At 39.2% G+C, this 27332-nt stretch overlaps 1 protein-coding gene and 1 pseudogene across 1 annotated transcript; one reads left to right on the forward strand and one right to left on the reverse strand.

Annotated features, from left to right (window-relative positions):
- Positions 1 to 7603: 7603 nt before the first annotated feature.
- On the reverse strand, positions 7604 to 7940 carry LOC117093749 (40S ribosomal protein S27-like). The gene has a single exon (XM_033229264.1). It carries the CDS (start codon positions 7921 to 7923, stop codon positions 7669 to 7671), a length of 255 nt encoding a protein of 84 aa, XP_033085155.1. The 5' UTR covers positions 7924 to 7940; the 3' UTR covers positions 7604 to 7668.
- Positions 7941 to 18352: 10412 nt separating this feature from the next.
- Positions 18353 to 19353, forward strand: LOC117093739 (annotated as a pseudogene).
- Positions 19354 to 27332: the final 7979 nt, after the last annotated feature.

Here is a 27332-nt window from a genome sequence, read left to right on the forward strand (position 1 = left end):
TTATAAAAATAACTATTATAAAAACATAAAATTATAAAAAATATAAAATATTGTATATTTTAAAATATACGATCGTTATTGTATATTTTAAAATAACTAAAGCTGTACAGTTGAACTGTTCATAATACAAAAAACAAATTCTAAAGGTGATGGATACCTCATTTGCCCTAATGTAATTATTATATGCCTCTATCAGAATATGCCATAGGTAACATAATTATGTTGGCAAGATTGTGCCACTGCACTCCAGCCTGGGCGACTCCAGCCTGGGTGACAGAGCAAGACTCCATCTCAAAATAAAATAAAATTTGGTCATGTACACAAAACAATTTTTACCTGTAATTCTAAAATTAGTGCATTAAATTATATTTTATTTAGTTGGAACTTTCCATTTTGTTCTTTTAATTGGAGGACCCTATATAAGCCTACTTATGTTATTTTTTTTCACTTTTTATGATGGATATAAGTAAATTCATTGATTGGGCAATTTGTTCAGGTAAGTACTAGGGAAGCTTCATAAGTCATGAGAATGTTTTTATACATAAATGTAGCAAACAAACATGACAGTGCTTGCTGTGTAACAGATACTCCATAATAAGGCATAAATATTCATGTGAAACTTGCAACTTCAAGTCAGGTAGAAAATATCATAGGCAAACAAATAACATTGATTCTTCATGTGGAGAGGACATTTTTTTCAGGCTGCAAAGCTGAATTTTGCTGAATTTAAAAAGAAATTGTGCTTCATTTATTTTCTAATTATCTTAAGCTTTGTTTGTCTTTTTATGTGTATTCCACCCATGTATGCATCATAGCCCTTCTCCTTTTTCTGTATTATGGCTACAGTCCTCCCAGTTTTCTTCACGCCATGTCATTTCACATGGTATTTTGTGGGTTTTGATGAGAACTTTGATATTTTTTAATGCACTGAAAAATTGGTTTTAACTGGAGAGTTTGCTTATCAATGTAACTTTCAGATCAGTTAATTAAGATAAATGGCATACATGTCCACAGGCGCAAGGATTAAATCAGTTCGCATGGAGCTGCTGTCTTTGTAAAAAGAAAAAATATTGTTTGAAAAAGAAAGTCTTACTAGATTCTTACCCAAAATGTGACAACTATAAAATTTGCTAGAAAATATAGAAATTAGAATATTAAGAGTTTATGGTAAGTGAACCATATTAAATTATTATTATTGTTTTTTAAGATGGAGTCTCGGCCGGGCGCGGTGGCTCAAGCTTGTAATCCCAGCACTTTGGGAGGCCGAGACGGGCGGATCACGAGGTCAGGAGATCGAGACCATCCTGGCTAACATGGTGAAACCCCGTCTCTACTAAAAAAAATACAAAAAAACTAGCCGGGCGAGGTGGCGGGCGCCTGTAGTCCCAGCTACTCGGGAGGCTGAGGCAGGAGAATGGCGTAAACCTGGGAGGCGGAGCTTGCAGTGAGCTGAGATCCGGCCACTGCACTCCAGCCTGGGCGACAGAGCGAGACTCCCTCTCAAAAAAAAAAAAAAAAAAAGATGGAGTCTCACTCTGTCACCCAGTCTGGAGTACAGCGGCACAATCTGGCCTTACTGCAACCTACATCTTCCAGTTTCAAGCAATTCTTCTGCCTCGGCCTCTGGAGTAGCTGGGATTGTAGGCACCTGCCATCATGCCTGGCTAATTTTTGTATTTTTGTGGAGATGGAGTTTCACCATGTTGGCCAGGCTGGTCTCGAACTCCTCATGATACGCCAGCCTCGGCCTCCCAAAGTGCTAGGATTACAGGCATGAGCCACTGGACCCAGCAAAGAAAACTAGTTTGTAACAATAAAAGAGCCCAAATAGCCAAGGCAACTTTAGGGAAAACAAACAAACAAACAAAAAAACAGAGACCTCGTATTACCTGGTTTAAAATTGTACTACAAGCTGCAGTAACCAGTATATGATTCTGATGTGAAAATATACATACAGATCAATGGAGAAGAAGAGAAAGCCCTGAAATAAAGCTACACTTTTACAACCAAGTTAATTTTCACAAAGCCCACAGAAATTAACAAAGGGAAAATAACTCCCTATTTAATAAATGGGGGTTAGACACAGTGGCTTATGCCTGTAATCCTAACACTTTGGGAGGCTGAGGCTGGCGGATCACAAAGTCAGGAGTTGAAGACCAGCCTGGCCAACATGGTGTTACCCCGTCTACTAAAATACAAAAATTAGCCAGGCGTGGTGACAGGCACCTGTACTCCCAGCTACTTGGGAGGTGGAGGTTGCGGTGAGCCAAGATGGCGCCACTGCACTCCAGCCTGGGTGACAGAGTGAGACTTTGTCTCAAAAGTAATAATAATAATAAATGGTACTAGGGAAACTGGTTAGTCATATGCAGAAAGAAGTGGACTCCTACCTCTTTCCATATAGAAAATATAAGTCAAGATAGATTAAAGACTTATCTGTGAGTCTTCAAGGTACACAAATCCTAGGAGGACTAACAGGTATTTTTACCTGTGGAAAAACAGGTATCTGTTTCAACTTCATTCTGACTTCAGGAGAAATGGGTGCCTATAAATCTTAGATTGGATAAGGAAAAATGAGGTACTTATACAGCCTGCAATACTATGCAGTCACAGAAAATAATGAAGTAATGTCCTTTATGTCAACATGAATGCAGCAGAAGGCCATTAATGTAAGCAACTTAACAGAGATCAGTAAAACAAATAACACATGTTCTCACTTATATGTGGAAGGTAAACATTGGGTGCACATGGAAGCAAAGATGCAAACAGTAAACACTGGGAATTCTAAAAAGATGGAAGAAGAAAGGGAGACAAGCATTGAAAAACTACCTATCAAGTGTAGTGTACACTGCTTGGGCAATGGGATAGTTAAGTGTCCAAACTTCCAACACCATGTAGTATACCTATGCTACCAATCTGCATGTGTATTCCCTGAATCTAAAATAGAAATAACAAGATGTTTTGTGGTATAATGACATGTTATATTTCTGTAGTTCCAAATTAATAGTTGGAATTAGCAGTGAAAGACAGAATTACTCCTTAAGGCATAGGGGTAAATGTTTCTATACCATGTCTCCCCACAATTTTTTTTTTTTTTTTTTTGAGGCGGAGTCTCGCTCTGTCGCCCGGACTGGAGTGCAGTGGCCGGATCTCAGCTCACTGCAAGCTCCACCTCCCGGGTTTATGCCATTCTCCTGCCTCAGCCTCCCGAGTAGCTGGGACTACAGGCGCCCGCCACCTCGCCCGGCTAGTTTTTTTTTTGTATTTTTAGTAGAGACGGGTTTCACTGTGTTAGCCAGGATGGTCTCGATCTCCTGACCTCGTGATCCGCCCGTCTCCCCGCAATTTGTAAGTTATCTTCTCTGAAAGTTCTTGGCCTATAGCCCAAGATGTGTTTTATTCCCAAGTGTGCAGTTAAAATAAATGACTCTGGATTTAAGGGAGGTTCCAAGATGGCCCAATAGGAACAGCTGCAGTCTACAGCTCCCAGTGTGAGTGACACAGAAGATGGGTGATTTCTGCATTTCCAACTGAGATATCGGGTTCATCTCATTGGGGCTTGTCGGACAGTGGGCACAGCCCACGGAGTGAGAGTGGAAGCAGAGTGGGGCATCATCTTACCTGGGAAGCGCAAGGGGTCAGGGAATTCCCTTTCCTAGCCAAGGGAAGCTGTGACAGATGGTACCTGGAAAATCGGGACACTCCCATGCTAATACTGCACTTTGGCAATGGTCTTAGCAAACGGCACACCAGGAGATTATATCCCACACCTGGCTCAGAGGGTTGTACGCCCATGGAGCCTCGCTCACTGCTAGCACAGCAGTCTGAGATAGAACTGCAAGGCTGCAGCAAGGCTGGGGAAGGGGCGTCCACCATTGCCCAGGCTTGAGTAAGTAAACAAAGTGGCTGGGAAGCTCAAACTTGGTGGAGCCCACCGCAGCTCAAGGAGGCCCACCTGCATCTGTAGACTCCCACCTCTGGGGGCAAGGCATAGTGGAACAAAAGGCAGCAGAAACTTCTGCAGACTTAAACGTCCCTTTCTGACAGCTTTGAAGAGAGTACTGGATCTCCCAGCATGGAGTTTGAGATTTGAGAATGGATAGACTGCCTCCTCAAGTGGGTCCCTGACCCTTAGGAAGCCTAACTGGGAGACACCTCCCAGTAGGGGCCGACTGACACCTCATATGGCCGGGTGCCCCTCTGAGACAAAGCTTCCTGAGGAAGGATCAGGCAGCAACATTTGCTGTTCTGCAATATTTGCTGTTCTGCAGCCTCCGCTGGTGATACCCAGGCAAACAGGGTCTGGAGTGGACCAAAACCCCAACTGTACGTCACCATCATCAAAGACCAAAGGTAGATAAAACCACAAAGATGGTGAGAAACCAGAGCAGAAAAGCTAAAAATTCTAAAAATCAGAGCACGTCTTCTCCTCCAAAGGAACGCAGCTCCTTGCCAGCAATGGAACAAAGCTGGACAGAGAATGACTTTGACGAGTTGAGAGAAGAAGGCTTCAGATGATCGGTAATAACAAACTTCTCCGAGCTAAAGGAGAATGTTTGAACCCATCACAAAGAAGCTGAAAACGTTGAAAAAAGATTAGACGAATGGCTACCTAGAATAAACAGCGTAAAGAAGGCCTTAAATGACCTGATGGAGCTGAAAACCGTGGCATGCACAACCTGCAGTAGCAGGTTGATCAAGTGGAAGAAAGTATCAGTGATCAAAGATCAAATGAATGACATGAAATGAGAAGAGAAGGTTAGAGAAAAAAGAGTGAAAAGAAATGAACAAAGCCTCCAAGAAATATGGGACTATGTGAAAAGACCAAATCTACGACTGATTGGTGTACCTGAAAGTGACAGGGAGAATGGAACTAAGTTGGAAAACACTCTTCAGGGTATTATCCAGGAGAACTTCCCCAACGTAGCAAGGCAGGCAAATATTCAAATTCAGGAAATACAGAGAACACCACAAAGATACTCCTCGAGAAGAGCAACTCCAAGACACATAATTGTCAGATTCACCAAAGTTGAAATGAAGGAAAAAAATGTTAAGGACAGCCAGAGAGAAAGGTCAGGTTACCCACAAAGGGAAGCCCATCAGACTAACAGTGGATCTCTCGGCAGAAACTCTACAAACCAGAAGAGAATGGGGGCCGATATTCAACATTCTTTTTTTTTTTTTTTTAACACTCTTGAAAGAATTTTCAACCCAGAATTTCATATCCAGCCAAACTAAGCTTCGTAAGTGAAGGAGAAATAAAATCCTTTACAGAGAAACAAATGCTGAGAGATTTTGTCACCACCAGGCCTGCCTTACAAGAGTTCTTGAAGGAAGCACTAAACATGGAAAGGAACAACCAGTATCAGCCACTGCAAAAACATGCCAAATTGTAAAGACCATCGATGCTAGGAAGAAACTGCATCAACTAACGAGCAAAATAACCAGCTAACATCATAAAGACAGGATCAATTCACACAACAATATTAACCTTAAAAGTAAATGGGCTAAATGCCCCCAATTAAAAGACACAGACAAGCAAATTGAATAAAGTCAAGACCCATCAGTGTGCTGTATGCAGGAGACCCATCTCATGTGCAGACACACATAGGCTCAAAATAAAGGGATGGAGGAAGATCTACCAAGCAAATGGAAAACAAAAGACCAGGGGTTGCAATCCTAGTCTCTGATAAAACAGACTTTAAACCAACAAAGATCAAAATAGAGAAGGCCATTACATAATGGTAAAGGGATCAGTTCAACAAAGAGAGCTAACTATCCTAAATATATATGCACCCAATATAGGAGCACCCACATTCATAAAGGAAGTCCTTAGAGACCTACAAAGAGACTTAGACTCCCACACAATAATTAGGGGAGACTTTAACACCTGACTGTCAACATTAGATCAACAAGACAGAAAGTTAACAAGGATATCCAGGACTTGAACTCAGCTCTGCACCAAGCGGACCTAATAGACATCTACAGAACTATCCACCCCAAATCAACAGAATATATGTTCTTCTCAGCATCACATCACACTTATTCCAAAATTAACCACGTTGTTGGAAGTGAAGCACTCTTCAGCAAATGTAAAAGAACAGAAATTATAACAAACTGTCTCAGACCACAGCACAATCAAACTAGAACTCAGGATTAAGAAACTCACTCAAAACCGCTCAACTACATGGAAACTGAACAACCTGCTCCTGAATGACTACTGGGTACATAATGAAATGAAGGCAGAAATAAGGATGTTCTTTGAAACCAATGAGAACAAAGACACAACATACCAGAATCTCTGGGACCCATTTAAAGCAGTGTGTACAGGTAAATTTATAGCACTAAATGCCCACAAGAGAAAGCTGGAATGATCTAAAATTGACACCCTAACATCACAGTTAAAAGAACTAGAGAAGCAAGAGCAAACACATTCAAAAGCTAGCAGAAGGCAAGAAATAACTAAGATCAGAGCAGAACTGAAGGAGGTAGAGACACAAAAAACCCTTCAAAAAAATCAGTGAATCCAGGAGCTGGTTTTTTGAAAAGATCAACAAAATTGATAGACTGCTAGTAAGAACAATAAGAGAGAAGAATCAAATAGACACAGTAAAAAAAAAAAAAAAAAGATAAAGGGGATGTCACCACTGATTCCACAGAAATACAGAGATACAGAGTACCATCAGAGAATACTATAAACACCTCTACACAAATAAACTAGAAAATCTAGGCCAGGCGCGGTGGCTCAAGCCTGTAATCCCAGCACTTTGGGAGGCCGAGACGGGCGGATCACGAGGTCAGGAGATCGAGACCATCCTGGCTAACACGGTGAAACTCCGTCTCTACTAAAAATACAAAAACTAGCCGGGTGAGGTGGCAGGCGCCTGTAGTCCCAGCTACTCGGGAGGCTGAGGCAGGAGAATGGCGTAAACCCAGGAGGCGGAGCTTGCAGTGAGCTGAGATCCAGCCACTGCACTCCAGTCCGGGTGACAGAGCGAGACTCCGCCTCAAAAAAAAAAAAGAAAATCTAGAAGAAATGGTTAAATTCCTGGACACATACACCCTCCCAAGACTAAACCAGGAAGAAGTTGAATCCCTGAATAGACCAAGAACTGGCCCTGAAATTGAGGCAATAATTAATAGCCAACCAACCAAAAAAAGTCCAAGACCAGATGAGATTCATAGCTGAATTCTACCAGAGGTATAAAGAGGAGCTGGTACCATTCCTTCTGAAACTATTCCAATCAATAGAAAAAGAAGGAATCCTCCCTAACTCATTTTATCAGGCCAGCATCATCCTGATACCAAAGCCTGGCAGAGACACAGCAAAAAAAGAGAATTTTAGACCAATATCCCTGATGAACATCGATGCAAAAATCCTCAGTAAAATACTGGCAAACCGAATCCAGCAGCATATCAGAAAGCTTATCCATCATGATCAAGTGGGCTTCATCCCTGGTATGCAAGGGTGGTTCAACATATGCAAATCAATAAACGTAATCCATCATAATAAACAGAACCAAAGACAAAAACCACATGATTATCTCAATAGATGCAGAAAAAGCCTTCAACAAAATTCAACAGCCCTTTATGCTAAAAACTCTTTTTTTTTAAATCCAAAATATGTTTATTGAGATGGTTTCCCACTCATCTTGATTCAGAGTGCTTTTAGTGCTGCTTCCTCCTAAAGGAACATCCTTCTGTAAGCCTTGCTTTTCCTCCTGTAGGCTGGCAGAGGACAGTGGAGTAGCCAACACACAAAACTACTGTTTGTGCATGGCTAAAGACCGTGGTGATTTTATAGCATCCTGGGGATTTCACATCCATAAAGTAGGAATTGGGGTTCTGCACCAGGCATTTCTTCTTGTGTTTCCTCTTCTCCTCTTCTGGAGAGAGATGAAGGAGATCCTTTGTGAGAGCCATGTTCTCGTGTGGGTAGGTCATCACTGCCGGAAAGGGCGCTAAAACCTCTTAGTAAACTAGGTATTGATGGGATGTATCAAAGTAATAAGAACTGTTTATGACAAACCCACAGCCAATATCATACTGAATGGGCAAAAACTGGAAGCATTCCCTTTGAAAACTGGCACAAGACAGGGATGCCCTCTCTCACCACTCCTATTCAACATGGTGTTGGAAGTTCTGGCCAGGGCAATCAGGCAGGAGAAAGAAATAAAGAGTATTCAGTTAAGAAAAGAGGGAGTCAAATTGTCCCTGTTTGCAGATGACATGATTGTATATCTAGAAAACCCCATTGTCTCAGCCCCAAATCTCCTTAAACTGATAAGCAACTTCAGCAAAATCTCAGGATACAAAATCAATATGCAGAAATCAAGCATTCCTATACACCAGTAACAGACAAACAGCAAAATCATGAGTGAATTCCCATTCACAATTGCTTCAAAGAGAATAAAATACCTAGGAATCCAACTTACAAGGGATGTGAAGGACCTCTTCAAGGAGAACTACAAACCACTGCTTAACGAAATAAAAGAGGACACGAACAAATGGAAGAACATTCCATGCTCATGGATAGGAAGAATCAATATCGTGAAAATGGCCATACTGCCCAAGGTAATTTATAGATTCAATGCCATCCCCATCAAGCTACCAATGACTTTCTTCACAGAATTGGAAAAAAAAACTAAAGTTCATATGGAACCAAAAAAGAGCCCGCATTGCCAAGACAATCCTAAGCCAAAAGAACAAAGCTGGAGGTATCACACTACCTGACTTCAAACTATACTACAAGTCTACAGTAACCAAAACAGAGATATAGACCAATGGAACAGAACAGAGCCCTCAGAAATAACACCACACATCTACAACCATCTGATGTTTGACAAACCTGACAAAAACAAGAAATGGGGAAAGGATTCCCTATTTAGTAATGGTGCTGGGAAAACTGGCTAGCCATATGTAGAAAGCTGAAACTGAATCCTTTCCTTACACCTTATACAAAAATTAATTCAAGATGGATTATATACTTAAATGTTAGACCTAAAACCATAAAAACCTAGAAAAAAAACCTAGGCAATACCATTCAGATATAGGCATGGGCAAAGACTTCATGACTAAAACACCAAAAGTAATGGCAACAAAAGCCAAAATTGGCAAGTGGGATCTAATTAAACTAAAGAGCTTCTGCACAGCAAAAGAAGCTACCATCAGAGTGAACAGGCAACCTACAGAATGGGAGAAAAGTTTTACAATCTACCCATCTGACAAAGAGCTAATATCCAGAGTCTACAAAGAACTTAAACAAATTTACAAGAAAAAATCAACCCCATCAAAAAGTGGGCAAGAGATATGAACAGACACTTCTCAAAAGAAGACATTTATGCAGCCAACAGACACATGAAAAAATGCTCATCATCACTGGCCATCAGGGAAATGCAAATCAAAACCACAATGAGACACCGTCTCACACCAGTTAGAATCGCAACCATTAAAAAGTCAGGAAACAACAGGTGCTGCAGAGGATATGGAGAAATAGGGACGCTTTTACACTGTTGGTGGAACTGTAAACTAGTTCAACCATTGTGGAAGACTGTGGCAATTCCTCAAGGATCGAGAACTAGAAATACCATTTGACCCAGCCATCCCATTACTGGGTATATACCCAAAGGATTATAAATCATGCTGCTGTAAAGACACATGCACATGTATGTTTATTGCGGCACTATTCACAATAGCAAAGACTTGGAGCCAACCCAAATGTCCATCAATGATAGACTGGATTAAGAAAATGTGGCAAATATACACCATAGAATATTATGCAGCCATAAAAAAGGATGAGTTCATGTCCTTTGTAGGGACATGGATTAAGCCAGAAACCATCATTCTGAGCAAACTATCGCAGGGACAGAAAACCAAACACTGCATGTTCTCACTCACAGGTGGGAATTGAACAATGAGAACACTTGGACACAGAGTGGGGAACATCACACACTGAGGCCTGTCGTGAGGTGGGGGTAGGGGGGAGGGATAACATTAGGAGATATACCTAATATAAATGATGAGTTAACGGGTGCAGCACACCAACATGGCACGTGTATATGTATGTAACAAATCTGCACATTGTGCATATGTACCCTAGAACTTAAAGTATAACAACAAAAAAAAGACTCTACATCTGTATTTTTAATGTATTAACTATACACTAGACTATATTTAATTTGTTACTCTTTTGAGATAGGTGATTTAATCACTTTTCTTTTTTTAAAAAAGAATGAACCATTTTTGAAAATTTGAGGCTGTGAAGATCATGCTAAATTACTAAGTTAACGAAAGAAAATATTTTTCTTAAAAAAAAAAGCACAGAAGTCTTATGACCATAGCCAAAGAATGATGAAACAGAGATTGCTAGTTAAAAGCACACTGCTGCAACCATTCCATCACAATCATTCTCAGGAAAAAATAATGGGTCAGAAGGAATTTTTAGAATTTTTTTGATTCTATATGTGCTGCATTCTTTTTCTTTTTTCTTGTTTTGAGATGGGATTTCGCTCTTGTTGCCCAGGCTGGAGTGCAATGACATGATCTTGGCTCACTGCAGCCTCCGCCTCCTGGGTTCAAGTGATTCTCCTGCATCAGCCTCCCACGTGGCTAGGATTACAGGTGCTCGCCACCACACCCAGCTAATTTTTGTATTTTTAGTAGAGACAGTGTTTCACCATGTTGCTCAGGCTGGTCTCGAACTCCTGACGTCAGGTGATCCATCGCCTTGGCCTCCCAAAGTGCTGGGATTACAGGCATGAGCCCCTGCGCCCAGCCCATTGTTTTTCATATGGAAATCTATACTTCAACAAAAGATGCCGTGAATTTCAAGTTAACATGCTCACACATATATGTTCTCCCTAGAAAGCTACTGCTGTGTTTACAGTAAATGTGTAACATTTCTGATCTTTGGGCTGCTGTGTTTGTGTGAAATAAGAAGACAGCAAGTAAAGCAGAGTCAACCATGACTTTCTAGTTTCAACAGCCACAGCTTCTGAAATTTAATGTTACGTCAACTGGAATAATGGCAGTATTTCAAAACTGAAAAAAATTGATAACTTTATATTTTTAGTTAATTATAGTTCATAAAAACTAGTTTCTGAATTGTTATATGTTAAACAACCGGAAAATGCAGATATCTAAAAGTTTCATCTAGATGATAGTATTAATATTTTAAGAGCGCTTGATTGTGAATCAAATTTGCTTCTTTGTGTTTCCTGGAAAGCAGTTGTTTATCTTCTACGTGTAAATAAAGGAAAGGCTCTCTGTAATACTAATCATACAGATCTCCTAAAATTAGCACTATGTTTAGATTTGAATAAAATTCATAGGCCTGTAAGTAATGTAAATGTTAATATTTATTTCTAATAAAAGTGAAATAGCAATATAAATAAGTTGTTAAAATGAGTTTTAAAAGCTTCACGTATTTATTAAATAACATTTAATGCCACATTATAAGTGACTATTCAGTAATTTCAATCTATTCACTGTGAAGACTTAATATTCTTAAATTATTCAATCAAAAAAAGCTATACTCTTTCTGAAACTTTCAGACACTGTAGACCACTCAATATATAATAATGTACATGGATACCACAGATATTCTATATAATAATAGGCTCATTCTTGCTTTTAATATAAAAATTCAATATATTTCAAAAGTGAAATTGGTAGCTCCTAGAAATCATGAGAGGAAAACCATTGTTAGTATCCCTTTACCAAAGTGTGCTAAGCTTAGCAATGAGTACTTTTTTTCCCTTTGTTTCTTTCTTTTTTTTTTTTTTGAGATGGAGTCTCACTTTGTTTCCAAGGCTGGAGTGCAGTGGCGGGATCTCAGCTCACTGCAATCTCCACCTCCTGGGCTCAAGCAATTCTGCCTCAGCCTCCTGGGTAGCTGGGATTACAGGTGCCCGCCACTATGCCCGGCTAATTTTTTGTATTTTTAGTAGATGGGGTTTTACCATGTTGACCAGGCTGGTCTCAAACTCCTGACCTCAAGTGATCTGCCCGCCTCTGCCTCCCAAAATGCTGGGATTACAGGTGTGAGCTACTGTGCCCAGCCAGTAGTGAATACTTTAAGCCAAAAATCAAGTTGTAAATACTATCTATGGGTAAAAAGAAGTGGTTTTTAAATTCCTATGCATTTCTATTAAATTTTTAAAAATTTAGAGCCAAAATATAGGTCAAGAATAAAAACAAGCATTGGTTGAAATGGGGTTGAACATAATGGTTAAAATTGAAACTCAGTATTTGGTTGTTCCTGATTGCATCCCAGTTCGGCCATTTACCAGTTGTATGACCTAAACACAGTTTCTTGCCTCTCTGTGCATGGCTCTTCAGCTGTACAGTAAGGATAACAGTGTCTAAATCCAAGGGTTTTGGTAAAATTAAAGAAGGTTATGCAAATAAAGGTGCCAGAAAATTCCCAGCACCTAGCTAGTGTACAGGAAATGTATTAGCTCTTATTTGTTGATTCTGGTAGATCATGACAAATGTTAAGCCTGAAAACAAGATGGCCATACCACTGGCTTGTAACCCACATTGATTCTAATTTGTCCGTCTGGGGCTATAACAGTAGTTGAAAGTTTCTAACACTATCCTTGGCAAACTCCCATATATTCACATACAGCATGGATATAAATATTATGAAAAAATGTCTCATTGAAAACTGCTGTCTAGGACACTAGTAACACTAGATATACAATCACTTAAATGCTGAGTGTCAGTTTTATAATTAGATAATTAAGCAAACTGTTTCATTGTATAATAAACATGATTTTTGTTTATTTGGTTAAATTTATTTATTCATTTATTTATTTAGAGACAGAGTCTCACTCTGTCATCCAGGCTGGAGTGCAGAGGCGTGATCTCGGCACACTGCAACCTCCACCTTCCAGGTTCAAGCAGTTCTCCTGCTTCAGCCTCCCTAGTAGCTGGGATTACAGGCACCCGCCAACACCCCCAGCTAATTTTTTGTATTTTTAGTAGAGACAGGGTTTCACCATGTTGGCCAGGCTGGTCTCAAACTCCTGACCTCAGGCTATCCACCCGCCTCGGCCTCCCAAAGTGCTGGGATTACAGACGTGAGCCATCGTGCCTGACCTAAATGTTTTTTACATATATATATTTAAATAACTTTTTTTCTCTAACAAGTGAAAAAAATTATTTATTTACAAATTTAGAGAGGTGTTACTCCAAACAGTTGTTTACAGTCTGTGTTTTAAGGTATTACATTATTTTGAACAATAAAAATCAACATACTTTGTTGGTTCAGACTATTCATAATTTTAAAAGTTTACTACTTACATCACTAACTGAACAAGCCATTTGAAATAAAATGTGTATGTTTTCTGAAATTTTAAGGTGAACGAACACTTTTTTCTCTGGTGCAATTTCTTAAAGTTTCTCTCATTTAAAAAAAACCCAGTAGTAATAGTGTTTTTGATTGGCAAATCAGAGTTGTATAATTTATGGGGTACAATGTGATGTTTCAATATATGCATATAATATAATAATATAAGTCAAGTTTAATAACATATCTATCAACTTGCTTACCATTTTTTGTGGTGGTACATTTGAAATTTAGTTATTTTGAAATACAGTACTTGGCCAGGCACTGTGGCTCATGCCTGTAATCCCAGCACTTTGAGAGGCCGAGGGGGCAGGCGGATCACCTGAGGTTGGGAGTTCAAGACTCAGCCTGACCAACATGGAGAAACCCCGACTCTACTAAAAATACAAAATTAGCCAGACGTGGTGGTGCATGCCTGTAATTCCAGCTACTCGGGAGGCTACGGCAGAAGAATCAATTAAACCCAGGAGGCGGAGGTTACCATGAGCCGAGATCGTGCCATTGCACTCCAGGCTGGGCAACAAGAGCGAAACTCTGTCTCAAAAAAAAAAAAAAGAAAAGAAAAAAGAAAAAAGAAATACATAGTACTTTATAGTTTACTGTAGTCATCCTGCTGTGCAATAGATCTGGAAATCTCCTTTTCCTTTCTATTTAAAACCTTGTACCCTTTGATCAACAACTTCCTATTTCCTTCCCACCACACCCAGCCTCAGGTAAACATTATTCCACTTTCTACTTTTTTGAGTTAGAATTTGTTAGATTTTACATATAAATGAGATCATGCAGTATTTGCCTTTTTGTGTCAGTATTATTTCAGCTAGCATAATTCTTCCAAATCTATCTACATTGTTTTAAAGGGCTGGATTTATCCCTTTTATGGCTGAATAGTATTCCATTTTGTATTTATACTTTTTGGGTTTTTTTTTTTCTTTTTTTTTTTTTTTGAGATGGAATCTCAGTCTGTCACCCAGGCTGGAGTGCAGTGGCATGATCTTGGCTCACTGCAACCTCCACTCCCAGGTTCAAGCAATTCTCCTGCCTCAGCATCCCAAGTAGATGGGACTACAGGTGCCCACCACCACGCCTGGCTATTTTTTCTATTTTTTAGTAGAAATGGGGTTTCCCCATTTTGGCCAGGCTGTTCTCAAACTCCTGACCTCAGATGATCCATCCACCTTGGCCTCCCAAAGTGCTGGCATTACAGGCGTGAGTCACTGCGCCCAGCCTAACAATCATTTTTAATAAAAATTGACACATTGAATAATTGAATACATTTTCATTGTTACATATGTGTGTAAATGTATAAAATGGTACATGAAAAAGAAATAAGCCAGAAAAAATATATTAATGTTTGTAATAAAATAGGAAGGTAGTTAATTATTATTTGTAAATGATATCTTTGTTTACTTAGATAACAAAAGAAACTACAAGACTATTTTAATAGTCTATTCAGGTGAGGAGGCAAAATTCTAAGATGGTCGCCAGGATTCCCAATCTGTTGCACACCTGCTGTGTAATCCTCTCCTTTGGCATGTAAAAAAAAATGTGACTGTGATGGAAAATCACTCATGAAATTAGGTTGCTGATGTGTTGACTTTGTGTTCATCAAAAAGGAGATTATCCTGATTGGGCTAAACTTAATCAGAGGTGCTTTAAAAAGAAAGACACATCGTAGAAAAACACCCCTGCTGGCCTGGAAATAAGTGACTTCTAGGTGGAGCATATTGTAAGCTGCTCTTGGTGGCCACATGGCAGGAAACATGTTTGTATATTGTCATCATTCCTGCCTCCCACATGTTGCTTCCAATAGGGAGGAAGGGAGGATCCCATGACAGAGATAAAACGGGGATCTCCTTCATGTAAGAAATAATCACTTCTCATCTGGGATAGCTTAAGAGAAAGAGAGATCACAACATGAGCACATCAATGGCAGGAAAAGGGCAATCTGGCTGAAAGGGCTCACTGGCATGATGGAGCAACAGTTACTAAGTCATAGTGAATGATCAACCTCTGGGATAGCAATAGTCAGCCAAGAAAACTGAACTCATTCTTATTCTGATTAAATCAGTGTATCTGCACCATTCTGGTGGCCCAGTGTTACACTACACATTACAGAAATAACATGGAGACAGTGAGTAACTTCCTAGAATTGAGCTTATCATGAAAAAGCATATCTTATTTGTTTTCACAATTGAAAAACCTCAAAAACATAATGAATTTATTAATAATGAACTTCTCATTTTAGAGGATTCTACTATGCTGTCATATAATATTAAACTTTAAACACTTTAATATTAATATGTCTTGAATGCATAAATAGTATGCAGATAATTTCTCTTATATTAACATGATAAAAGTAACAATTAGAAAAAATTTTGAAATGGGATAGAATTTATCAAAATCACTTGATAAAATTGTGGCTTAGCATAATTGCCATGCTTTTTGAATATTTTGAATTGCCATGCTAAGCCATAATTCAATGGCTTAGCATAATTGCCATGCTTTTTGAAATGGCTAGATTATTGACAAGAAGCAAAGACAATCTCAGCTTTGTTTAATCATTAAGTTCTTGTCCATTTAAAATCTAAAATTCTGGCTAAAGGATTTAAAGGCCATATTCTTTAGTGGCTTCTTCGGGTTTCACAGGTAATACAAAAATAATTTTGATAGGCAGAAAAATGCATTCTACATATATACACAGTGCTCTTCTCGAATTTTCTTTAACATTAAAAGATTGAAGATTTCAAATCTAGTCTTTCAATTTAGAGTAAATTGAAAAAAGTTGCATTTTTCAGCCAAGCAAATAATTGTATAAAATAGGTAACAAAATGATGTCATTAGCTGCCAAAAAATAGTATGACTAGATTCAGTAAGTATCTAGCCATGCAAACGACAGCCCAATTAAATCCAGATCCGTATAGGTGCATGTGGAAAGCATTTATGGGCAATGTGGTGCCCCTCCACTCAGCACCTTCTGCCCCTTTGCAGAGATACCAATTTACCCTGAGTGACTCAGGGTGAATACTGGGAACTGAGAATGCTGTGTTCAGAGTTATTACTGGGAATATGATTAACAAATTTCTTTCACATTTTAAAAATGTTATGAATCGGTCTGGTGTGGTGGCTCACACCTGTAATCTTAGCACTTTGGGAGTCCTAGGTGGGCGGATCACGATGTCAAGAGATGGAGACCATACTAGACAACAAGGTGAAACCCCGTCTCTACTAAAAATACAAAAATTAGCTGGGCATGGTGGCGCATGCCTGTAGTCCCAGTTACTTGGGAGGCTGAGGCAGGAGAATCGCTTGAACCTGGGAGGCAGAGGTTGCAGTGAGCCGAGATCGTGCCACAGAACTCCAGCCTGGCAACAGAGCAAGACTCCGTCTCAAATATATATATATATACACACACACACACACACATATATATACACACACACATATATACACACACGCACATATATATACACACACACGCACATACATATATACACACACACATATATATATGTTTTTACTCTGCCTCACAAAGGCTTTTAGTAAAAGATTGTTTATAGTGCTCAATTTGGATTCATAAAAATTTCAATATCCCCGGTAAATCAGTAACTCTTAAATGTCAACCAAATTTTAGAAAACATACTTCAATGAGATAGAGTCTTTTTAGCTAAGAATTTTATTTTATTCATAAATGTGGAGAAAAATAGAAAACCAGTACTTTGAGCCAAATAACAGTGTTTGGCCTGAGAGTACCACCCAAACAAGTGCTCTTCATCATCATCATTAGCATAGCAGTGGCACCATGTGCTCTCCTTGAGCATAAAGTGGAGAAGGCATTGAAATCGTGAACAAAGGTGATATAATTGGAATATTTATATTAAATACAGTTTTTAATAAAAAGCATTTGATGTTGTAAGACTATAGATGAAATTATTAGTATGAGGACATAATATTTTTACTTCTATTGACAGGATAACTTAATTCACAATATTCTTATTTCAAATCATATTCCTTTTTTTGCTGTGTATTTGCTAGCTTTTGGTCAAATATTACCGGAACTCAATAGAAATCAAAAAAATTCATCTTTATTTTACCACAAGCATTTTATTATTGATGCATATGCTTATTTTGCTTAAAATCCATTAGCTTTTGTACTTTTCTTTCAGTGTGTTGTTTATTGCTGAGAAGTGGCTGTCCTGCCAGGAAACTGCTATTCTCAGCTCTATCCACATTGACTAGTAGTGAGTGGAAGTGAAGTGTGAATAAGAACCAAATGCGTCTTCTCTGCATGTATTTTTTCATCCCATTGGCTGAAGAAAGAGAAGAACGCAGAAAGAAGATATGATCCCTGAAAGATCATATAGAAGTCCTCTTAATGAGAAAAAAAATGGTTATGTGACAATAATTTTTTTATTTTTCTAAGCCTCTGAAATTTTAGTATACAACTTGCATTGCTTTAATGAATGTATTATTTATTCAGCTTTGATTCTTTAGGATATGATACAATTCCCTGGTGAATCAAAACTGAGAAAAGAATAATTTACTTATTAAGAGATACAGGAAAGACCCATTACCTTTGACCAATATCTCCACCCCTAGTCTTTTTTTTTTTTTTTTTTTTTTGAGACAGAATTTCGCTCTTGTGGCCCAGGCTGAAGTACAATGGAGTGATCTCAGCTTACCGCAACCTCCGCCTCCCGGGTTCAAGCGATTCTCCTGCCTCAGCCCCCCGAGTACCTGAAATTACAGTCATGCGCTACCACGCCTGGCTAAGTTTGTAATTTTAGTAGAGACGGGGTTTCTCCATGTTGTTCAGGCTCATCTCAAACTCCCGACCTCAGGTGATCCGTCCGCCCGGCCTCCCAAAGTGTTGGGATTACAGGTGTGAGCCACCGAGACTTTTCTTTTCTTTTTTTTTTTTTTTTGAGACGGAGTCTCACTCTGTCGCCCAGGCTGCAGTGCAGTAGCGCGATCTCGGCTCACTGCAACCTCTGCCTCCCGGGTTCAAGCAATTCTCCTGCCTCAGCCTCCCAAGTAGCTGGGACTACAGATGCCCGCCACCTTCCCTGGTTACTTTTTGTATTTTTTTAGTAGAGATGGGGTTTCACCATGTTGGCCAGTCTGTTCTCGAAATCCTGATCACAGACGATCCACCTGCTTCAGTCTCCCAAAGTGCTGGGATTACAGGTGAGCCACCACACCCAGCCGAGTTAGAATTTGTCTACATAGAAATGAGATCATGTGGCTCTTCGGGGACGTTGTCTGCAGGCACTCAGAATGGTCCAGCGTTTGACATAGGCTTTCCTACAACACAGCCTCTAACAAAACTAGGCTGTCCCAAACCCCTGCTAATAGAATTGTTTACCTTTATACCAAGAAGGTTGGGAAAGCACCAAGATCTGCATGTGGCCTGTACCCAGGCCGACTTCGAGGGGTTAGTGCTGTAAGACCTAAAGTTCTTATGAAATTGTCTAAAACAAAAAAACATGTCAGCAGGGCCTGTGGTGGTTCCATGTGTGCTAAATGTGTTCGTGACAGGATCAAGCGTGCTTTCCTTATCCAGGAGTAGAAAATCATGAAAATGTTGAAGGCACAAGCAGAGTTTTCTGACTCATTTTATTTAGCTTTCTAGCTAAATAAAAAATGAAACTTTTTTGAGAAAGAAAAAAATGAGATCATGTGGTATGTTTTTGTTTTCTTTTTTCTTTGTGCTGGCTCTTTTTGCTTAGTCTAATGTTCTCCAGGTTCATCAATATTGTTGCAGATAACAAGATTTCTTTATTTTTAAGGGCTGAATAGCAGTCCATTGTGTAAATACACGAAATTTTCTTCATCCATTCACCGGTTGATGGACACTTAGGTTGATTCCTTATCTTAGCTGTTGTGAGTAACCTACTTCCTTCCTTCTCTTTCATTTCTTTTTATATCTTTTTTATTTCTTTTTTATTTCTAAAAGTATTTTAATTTAAAATACAAATTATAACTGTTAAATATCTTCGTTTCTCTGCCTTCTTTTGGATAATATTTTGGCTAATTTTAAAAACAAATTCTTTAAAAAGCTCTTGGGGGCTGGGCATGGTGGCTCATGCCTGTAATCCCAACACTTTGGGAGGCCGAGGCAGGAGGATCACGAGGTCAGGAGATTGAGACCATCCTGGCTAACATGGTGGAATCTTGTCCACTAAAAATACAAAAAATTAGCCAAGCCTGGTAGCATGCGCCTGTAGTCCCAGTTACTAGGGAGGCTGAGGCAGGAGAATCACTTGAACCCAGGAGGCAGAGCTTGCAGTGAGCTGAGACTGTGCCACTGCACTGCAGCCTGGGTGACAGAGTGAGACTCCATCTCAAAAATACCAAAAATTTCTTGGATCAAGGTTATTGCTTCATTATTAACATAATTTGAGACAAAATAGCAATAAAAATAAACATTGATTAGTGAAACAACAATTGTCTAGCCCCTGGTAATCGTTTCATCTCTCACCCAACATGAAAGCGGCATCTTTCTGTCATCTCTCCCAGTTGTGCGAAAGAGGTTTCTGATTAAATTGTTTGGTGTGAAATTTTGTAAAATTTTACTCTTTTGGGCCGGGCCCGGTGGCTCAAGCCTGTAATCCCCACTTTGGGAGGCCGAGACGGGCGGATCACGAGGTCAGGAGATCGAGACCATCCTGGCTAACACGGTGAAACCCATTCTACTAAAAATACAAAAACTAGCGGGCGAAGTGGCGGGCGCCTGTAGTCCCAGCTACTCGGGAGGCTGAGGCAGGAGAATGGTGTCAACCGGGAGGCAGAGCTTGCAGTGAGCTGAGATCCGGCCACTGCACTCCAGTCCCGGCGACAGAGCGAGACTCCGCCTCAAAAAAAAAAAAATTTTACTCTTTTGGTGTGAAAATCAAACTGCTTTATTACTAGAAAAGTTTACCTTTTGATAAGTATAATTTTACTCTATTCTATTTAAATTCTTTAGAAAATCCTGAAATAGAATGCACTTAAATTTTTTTGAAAATTACAAATGCTTAAACATTTTTTATACAAACTAAAACAAAATAATTTTAGATTCTTAGCTGACGGTCGATACTTTTTTTTATTATAACACAGCTTTTCTGTCCTTTGTGGCCAACTCTGTCATTTCTATCCTATTTAGTTGTGCAGTACTTATGTTTTGCATTTTACATTTTAAAAGCTGTAATTCTTGCAATGCAATTTTCAAACATTTTATTTTTACTCTTCGGAGGCATTTCCACTCCCTGAAAAGCAGAGTGAAAGTTCAAGTGACTGTGCTGAGCTGGTCCTCGCCGGTGTCGGTCTATTCACATTCACACAGGTGACCTTCTGGTGAAAGACGGTTCACTTCGACAGCCTTCTTACAGCAATGTGGAACAGTTTTAATAGAGTAAAATGTTAATCAGTGAATTTCAGAAAAAAAGTTTTGTTTTTTTTATTCTTTGTATGTGAGTATGTGGTGGTCGTAAAGTTTATAATAAAGACTAAAGTTAGAGAGCACACTTTACATGAGGAGTATAGTGCAGGTTCTGTGCAACCTTCTTTTTGCCAAACAGGCCCTTAATGCTTTTTTCAAGTAGTATGTTGCTGTATCCATCACTTCTCAGGCTCTGATGATCATTTCCTAATTTATCAATTTAAATATGCAGTCAATATCACCCAGAGTTCTGTCCTTGACGTTTAACTGCTCAGACATAAAACTATTCAAATATTCTTGATAAAAGATGAGGTTTTATTTGATGCCAGTAAGCTTAAGTTTCATGAAACTTGAAAACATGCTTCAGTTTTTTACCTTAGTTTGGAAAGCCAAATTTGGCCAAAAGTGAATACAACAATAAACTTGAATATAAATCATTTTGAAATTGAATTCAAATCATTAAATAAAATATTAAAATTGATAATGTAATTGACTATGTGTCAAATTTTTTTTAATTTTTGGATAAAAAGTGTAATAAAGTTGGAACTTGAAAAATATGTGTGCTTTTATGACAAATCATTTTGTGATTAAAGTCTCAATTTAGCAGTTTAGACTGTTTAAAATGTGAATACTGACATATCAGAGAAGAAAATATTGATAACAAAGAATACAAAACAAAGCATGATAGTGTTGATAGCTGTTGTGAGTCCTCGGCTCTTGTCTTAGTTTCAAAAAATTTAAACGAGACAAACTGCAAAGAAGATGAAGCACAGAGTAATTTATCGCAAAGGAGAAAGACTATTTTAAAAGTTAGATGCAGAATACCCAGTACACCCTGAGCGAGAAGGGATTCAGGGCGGGCGGCAGCTTACAGGAATGAAACGCAAAGACTAGAACTAGGAACACTCCGTTTATGGGAATCTTACATAATTATTCATAAGGATGTTCTGGGTGGTCCTCTTGGTGCACATACACAGTGGCTGTACATGCTTGTTTATATGTCACATATCATTAGCATCTTAAATCTCAACCATGGTGTGTTTTTTACTATTTATAATAGTAGTAATGAGTAAAAGGTCACTTTAAGGACAGGTAAAATCAAAATGTGCATGCTATCTACAAGGGAATTTCTCTACATGAGAGAGCTTTGCTTGAATGAGTTGAAATACGATGCAAATGCTGGGGCTTGCTGGGTTGACAATATGCAGTTGTCACGCATTCGCCATGGCTAGGCTGCATCCCAAGGACATTATCAGTATGCCAACGTGGTATACTGTTGTAGTCACTTTCTTGACTACCCATCCTGCCTCAATAGTACTTGTACTGATTTATTCCCAACAACTGATTCTGAAACTAAGATTTAACTATCGTGTCAACATTGTCAACAGTAGGAAAATCAAAACTTTAAAATCAAACATATTTGAGTTTGATTTGGGTAATTAGCTGTGTGCCCAGGAAAAATTATTTTACACTTGTGAAGCTTCAATCTTCATTATTAATAAAAAAAAATACTATCTCCCTCAGGGCTGTTGTAATTAACACATGGTAGCTATAAGTATTTTTCACTGGAAATCTTGTCTAAATATTATAGTAAATATTTAAGAATATTCGTATTTCAAAGATATTATGTGAATTGGTTTATTTTGTCATGTTTGATGTATTTATCCTTTCTAGAAAATACCAAAATAATATTTTTTTTATTTTCTCTGGAATAAAAGACTAAGGGGTTTCTACATTGTGACTGTGCTAATTTTTGCATAGGATTCTGACTGTTACTGTTGAATTGAGGTTGAATTTCCAACCCACTGTTGTTTAGCTTGTGTAGTTTCTGGTTCATTTCGCGAACCAAATATATTAGACGTGAACTGTTTGGGGGTAACTTGACCTCATCGCTACTGTTCTTCTGTTATTACATCTAGGGCTTTAGAAATGACTAGGATTCAAATAAGGTTGGTTTGGAATCAAGCAACAGAAAATCCCCCAAAATACTCAGGGAAATATCTACTGAATAATCCCTTTCAGTGAGATTTATACATGAAACAGAGTTCAATGAAATTCATAAAATTGTTGCAAGTTTCTAAATTTAGAAACTGACTGCAAACAACATATGAAGCACTTGTAGTTTGTCTGTAGCATCTGTAGGCTCAGGAAGCTGACATTACAGGAAAGCATATTGCTACTGTAATAAGATTTGGAACAAAAACTTACGTGCTTATAAACATTCCCCCTTAGTAATCCTTAGATACTTATCATTCTGGCGCACTCTTTTTGGCACAACTGTCTATGAATTCAGAGATTCTGTCTCACCAATTTCAAGCCATGGTGTTTTCAGCTCTTAATGTTTACTTGTACCCAGCAAGCTTCATGGTTACGTCATTATATTGGGGTCCCCCAGGCAATCCCTGAGCCTTAGAGCTGACCATCCTACCTCATCCTTTTTGCTTCACATGCTGTTATTGAGTCCCTTTCACTCCATATTTGAGCCTTAATGAGGCTTCCATTTAAGGAAACCAGAGGAATGGGTTGCCCATATATATTGAGTTGAGAATCAGGATCCTCTTGAGTATAAAGACTTTACAGCTGGGCGTGGTGGCTCACACCTGTAATCCCAACACTTTGGGAGGCCGAGGCGGGTGGATCAGGAGGTCAGGAGTTTGACACCAGCCTGACCAACATGGTGAAACCCCATCTCTACTAAAAATACAAAAATTAGCCAGGTGTGGTGGTGCATGCCTATAGTCCCAGCTGCTCAGGAGGCTGAGGCAGGGGAATCACTTGAACCTGGGAGGCGGAGATTTCAGTGAGCCCAGATTACCACCACTGCACTCCAGCCTGGGCAACAGAGCAAGACTACATCTCTAAATAAATAAATAAATAAATAATAAATAGACTTTACATTTATTATTCATAGTACAAAGCAGTATATATATATATTTTTTAACATAGAGTCTCACTCTGTCACACAGGCTGGAATGCAGTGTCATGGTCTTGGCTCACTGCAACCTCCGCCTCCCAGGTTCAAGCAATTCTCCTGCCTCAGCCTCCTGAGTAGCTGGGACTACAGGTGCATGCCACCACACCTGACTAATTTTTGCATTTTTAGTGGAGACGGGTTTCACTATGTTGGCTAGGCTGGTCTTGAACTCCTGACCTCGTGATCTGCCAGCCTCAGCCTCCCAAAGTGCTGGAATTACAGGCATGACCCACCGCGCCCGGCCACAAAGCAGTGTTTTTACGATGTGAACATGTTTTACTCAAATTAAATATAAATGATTTTATCAGTATTCTAATGTGGTGAAAATAACTGCATGAAGTTCACCAAATGTTCTGCTTCAGACTGTTTTGAAACAAAGATCAATATGTATGCACTGGTGGATATTAGTATTTTGGTGTTGGTTTTCATTTTTAAAGATTTTTTTGTGGCCAGGCGCGGTGGCTCAAGCCTGTAATCCCAGCACTTTGGGAGGCCGAGACGGGCGGATCACGAGGTCAGGAGATCGAGACCATCCTGGCTAACACAGTGAAACCCCGTCTCTACTAAAAAATGCAAAAAACTAGCTGGGTGAGGTGGCGGGCGCCTGTAGTCCCAGCTACTGGGGAGGCTGAGGCAGGAGAATGGTGTGAACCCGGGAGGTGGAGCTTGCAGTGAGCTGAGATCCGGCCACTGCACTCCAGCCTGGGTGACACAGCGAGACTCCGTCTCAAAAAAAAAAAGATTTTTTTTCTACTTTATGCTGCTGTTAAGCTACACAAAGCATACCAAAAGGTATACTTTACCACACTTTTTACCAAAATTTCAAATACTTAAATATTGAAAGTGACATTATTGATTACCATTTTTATGTGATGTAGTCTGCATTTATTAGTACTACATCACAGTTTTTTTAATGTGGTGCAAAGTTATAAAAATTCCTTCCAGTTGATTTCTTAGGTAACAGTAGAATCTGTTTTCTTAAGACAGTAACATGGTAACTCTTTGCATACTACCTTTGGAGGTACTAAAAGCAACTGGTTAAATGTACTAAAATCTATCCTTATTAATGGAAATTTAATTCAAAGACTATGCAAATGAAAGTCATACAGGCACCCTGAAAGTAAATTGGAATCTGGTTCCTGACACTGATTAACAGGTTGAGCAGATTAGAGTAGACCTAAATCCCTTTAAACAATATTGAAACACATTTTTTTTTTTTTTTTGAGACAGAGTCTTGCTCTGTTGCCCAGGCTGGAGTGCAGTGGTACAATCTCGGCTCACTGCAATCTCCAACTCCTGAGTTCAAGCAATTCTTGTGCCTCAGACTCCTGAGTAGCTGGGATTACAGGCGCCTGCCACCACGGCCAGCTAATTTTTGTGTTTTTAGTAGAGACAGCATTTCACCATGTTGGCCAGGCTGGTCTTGAACTCATGACCTCAAGCAATCTGCCTGCCTCGGCCTCCCAAAGTGCTGGGATTACATGTGTGAGCCACCACACTCGCCCCAAAATTTTTAAATTAAAAATGTCTTCTGGAATTTAATGGGCCTGAGATTTGAAAAAAAATTGTTTACTCATCATTAATAATTAATATCATTAATTGATATTAGGTTAAATTAGAACATTTTAAACACACTGTACAAAAATGTAAATAAAATTAGTCAACTTTCCCTAGACTTAATCTGATTAAAACAAGACATCTGGGTATTTAAAGACACCAAATTAGTAATTAGTGACAAAAAATATTTATTTTTAACAGATTTTTGATCTTATATATATATCAACAGTAGTCAAACCTAACACAGATTTTCTTTCTTTTTTTTTTTTTTTTTTGAGACAGATTCTCGCTCCGTTGCCCAGGCTGAAATTCAGTGGTGCAGTCTTGGCTTACTGCACCCTCTGCCTCCCAGGTTCAAGTGATTCTCCTGCCTCAGCCTCCTGAGTAGGTGGAATTACAGACACTTGTGACCATACCCAGCTAATTTTTTGTATTTTTAGTAGAGACAGGGTTTCACCATGTTGGCCAGGCTGGTCTTGAACTCCTGATCTCGTGATCCACACACCTCAGCCTCCCAAAGTGCTGGGATTACAGGCGTGAGCCACCACGCCCAGCCAGATTTGATTTTTTAAATGTTTGTGAATGTGTATCACTGTAGTGAAAAATCAAATTATTTAAATCTACTTTCTAAATAATTTTGATTAAAGTATTATGTATTGTTGAGTGCCAGTATTCATATAGTATGCCAAACCATCCATTTGTTTACTATTTTGCCATTTTATAAAATCAGCCTGATTTTATATTTAATCTTTTTAAATATAAATTTATTTAAAGATTTTTAAAAATTTAATATATTTAAATATGTGGAGACACTTTTAAAGAAACCAATTTTTTTTTACAAAAAGATTTAGACATCGAAAATAGAGAATTGGGTTTCACATTATGTAGTTTCCTGAACCCTACAGTAATTTGTAAAGTTTGCTTGTGTACGCCAATCTTAGATTTTCTAAAACAAAATAAAGGGTTTTTGTTTTATGTTGCATTTAATATACAAAGTCCAAAATATGCTCAGACAAAAAGTGTGGCTGCCACTTTAAAGAACAAATGTTTCCACACGATACACTCCTCTGTGTATGTACAGATGGAAAACCAAACTTCGAAGTTTTCAAATCATAAACAGGAGAATTGTTTGTGAGTCTGAGCCTTAAATATGTATAACACATACAGTTTCCTCTTCTTAATTTAAAATATACCGTACTTTGAACAATGCAAGTATTGTAAGACTGTTGAAAACTTCATAAGCCATACAAGTGGCAACTGAATTTTGAAAATTATAAGAACTTTCAAAAAGTAAACTAAACCACGACAGCTTAATTTTTTTAATGACTTTTTTATTTGTCCTTGTGATGAGAATCACCTTTATTCATTTTGGAACAAACAGAAAATGATGCGGTTGTAGCTTGCCGGGTGGTGACCGTGATGGGATGGCGGGATCCAGTGGACCAGAATCGTCAGCACCTTGCCATGGTCACTGCTGTCCTTTCTGTGACTAAGATTCGTTTCCCAGACTCCTTCATTAACTCCGTTGCCATCGTGACGTGAATGATTTTGCACTGCTTTAGCATCTGCCTTTGATTTCTACTAATTTTCTTTGACTTTGATTTTTCTTGTCCATCTCTGCTGGTTGCTTTGCGGCTCCACTTTGAGGAGTTCGGGCAGCTTCACCCTCAGCCGCTCCAACAGTCCGTCCATTTGGCTCAAGCTCTAGGCAGTTTCTCCCGGTTCTTCTGTTCCTGGCATCTGAGATTTGTCGGCAGGGCCTGATTTTCAGAAACCACGCATGGCTATCGCCTCCTCCCGCCTGAAGAGCTTCTCCTGCGCCTCTGACCGGTGCTGGTTCCAGCCGCGGCCCAGCAGAGCACAGCATGAACCGCAGCAGCAGCCGAAGCTCCCACGCCCGGGCTCGCCCAGCTCAGGGACGCCTTAGCTGCAACCCTGGGTCGAGGCCCAGCTCCGTTGCGCGGAAAGCCGAGGCCAACCAGAGCATTTCCTGGACGAGACCTCTGGGCCCACGGGGCCAGTTCCTCCTACCA

Source organism: Trachypithecus francoisi, unplaced genomic scaffold (assembly GCF_009764315.1).
Source record: "Trachypithecus francoisi isolate TF-2019V2 unplaced genomic scaffold, Tfra_2.0 Lachesis_group12, whole genome shotgun sequence".
Taxonomy (NCBI): domain Eukaryota; kingdom Metazoa; phylum Chordata; class Mammalia; order Primates; family Cercopithecidae; genus Trachypithecus; species Trachypithecus francoisi.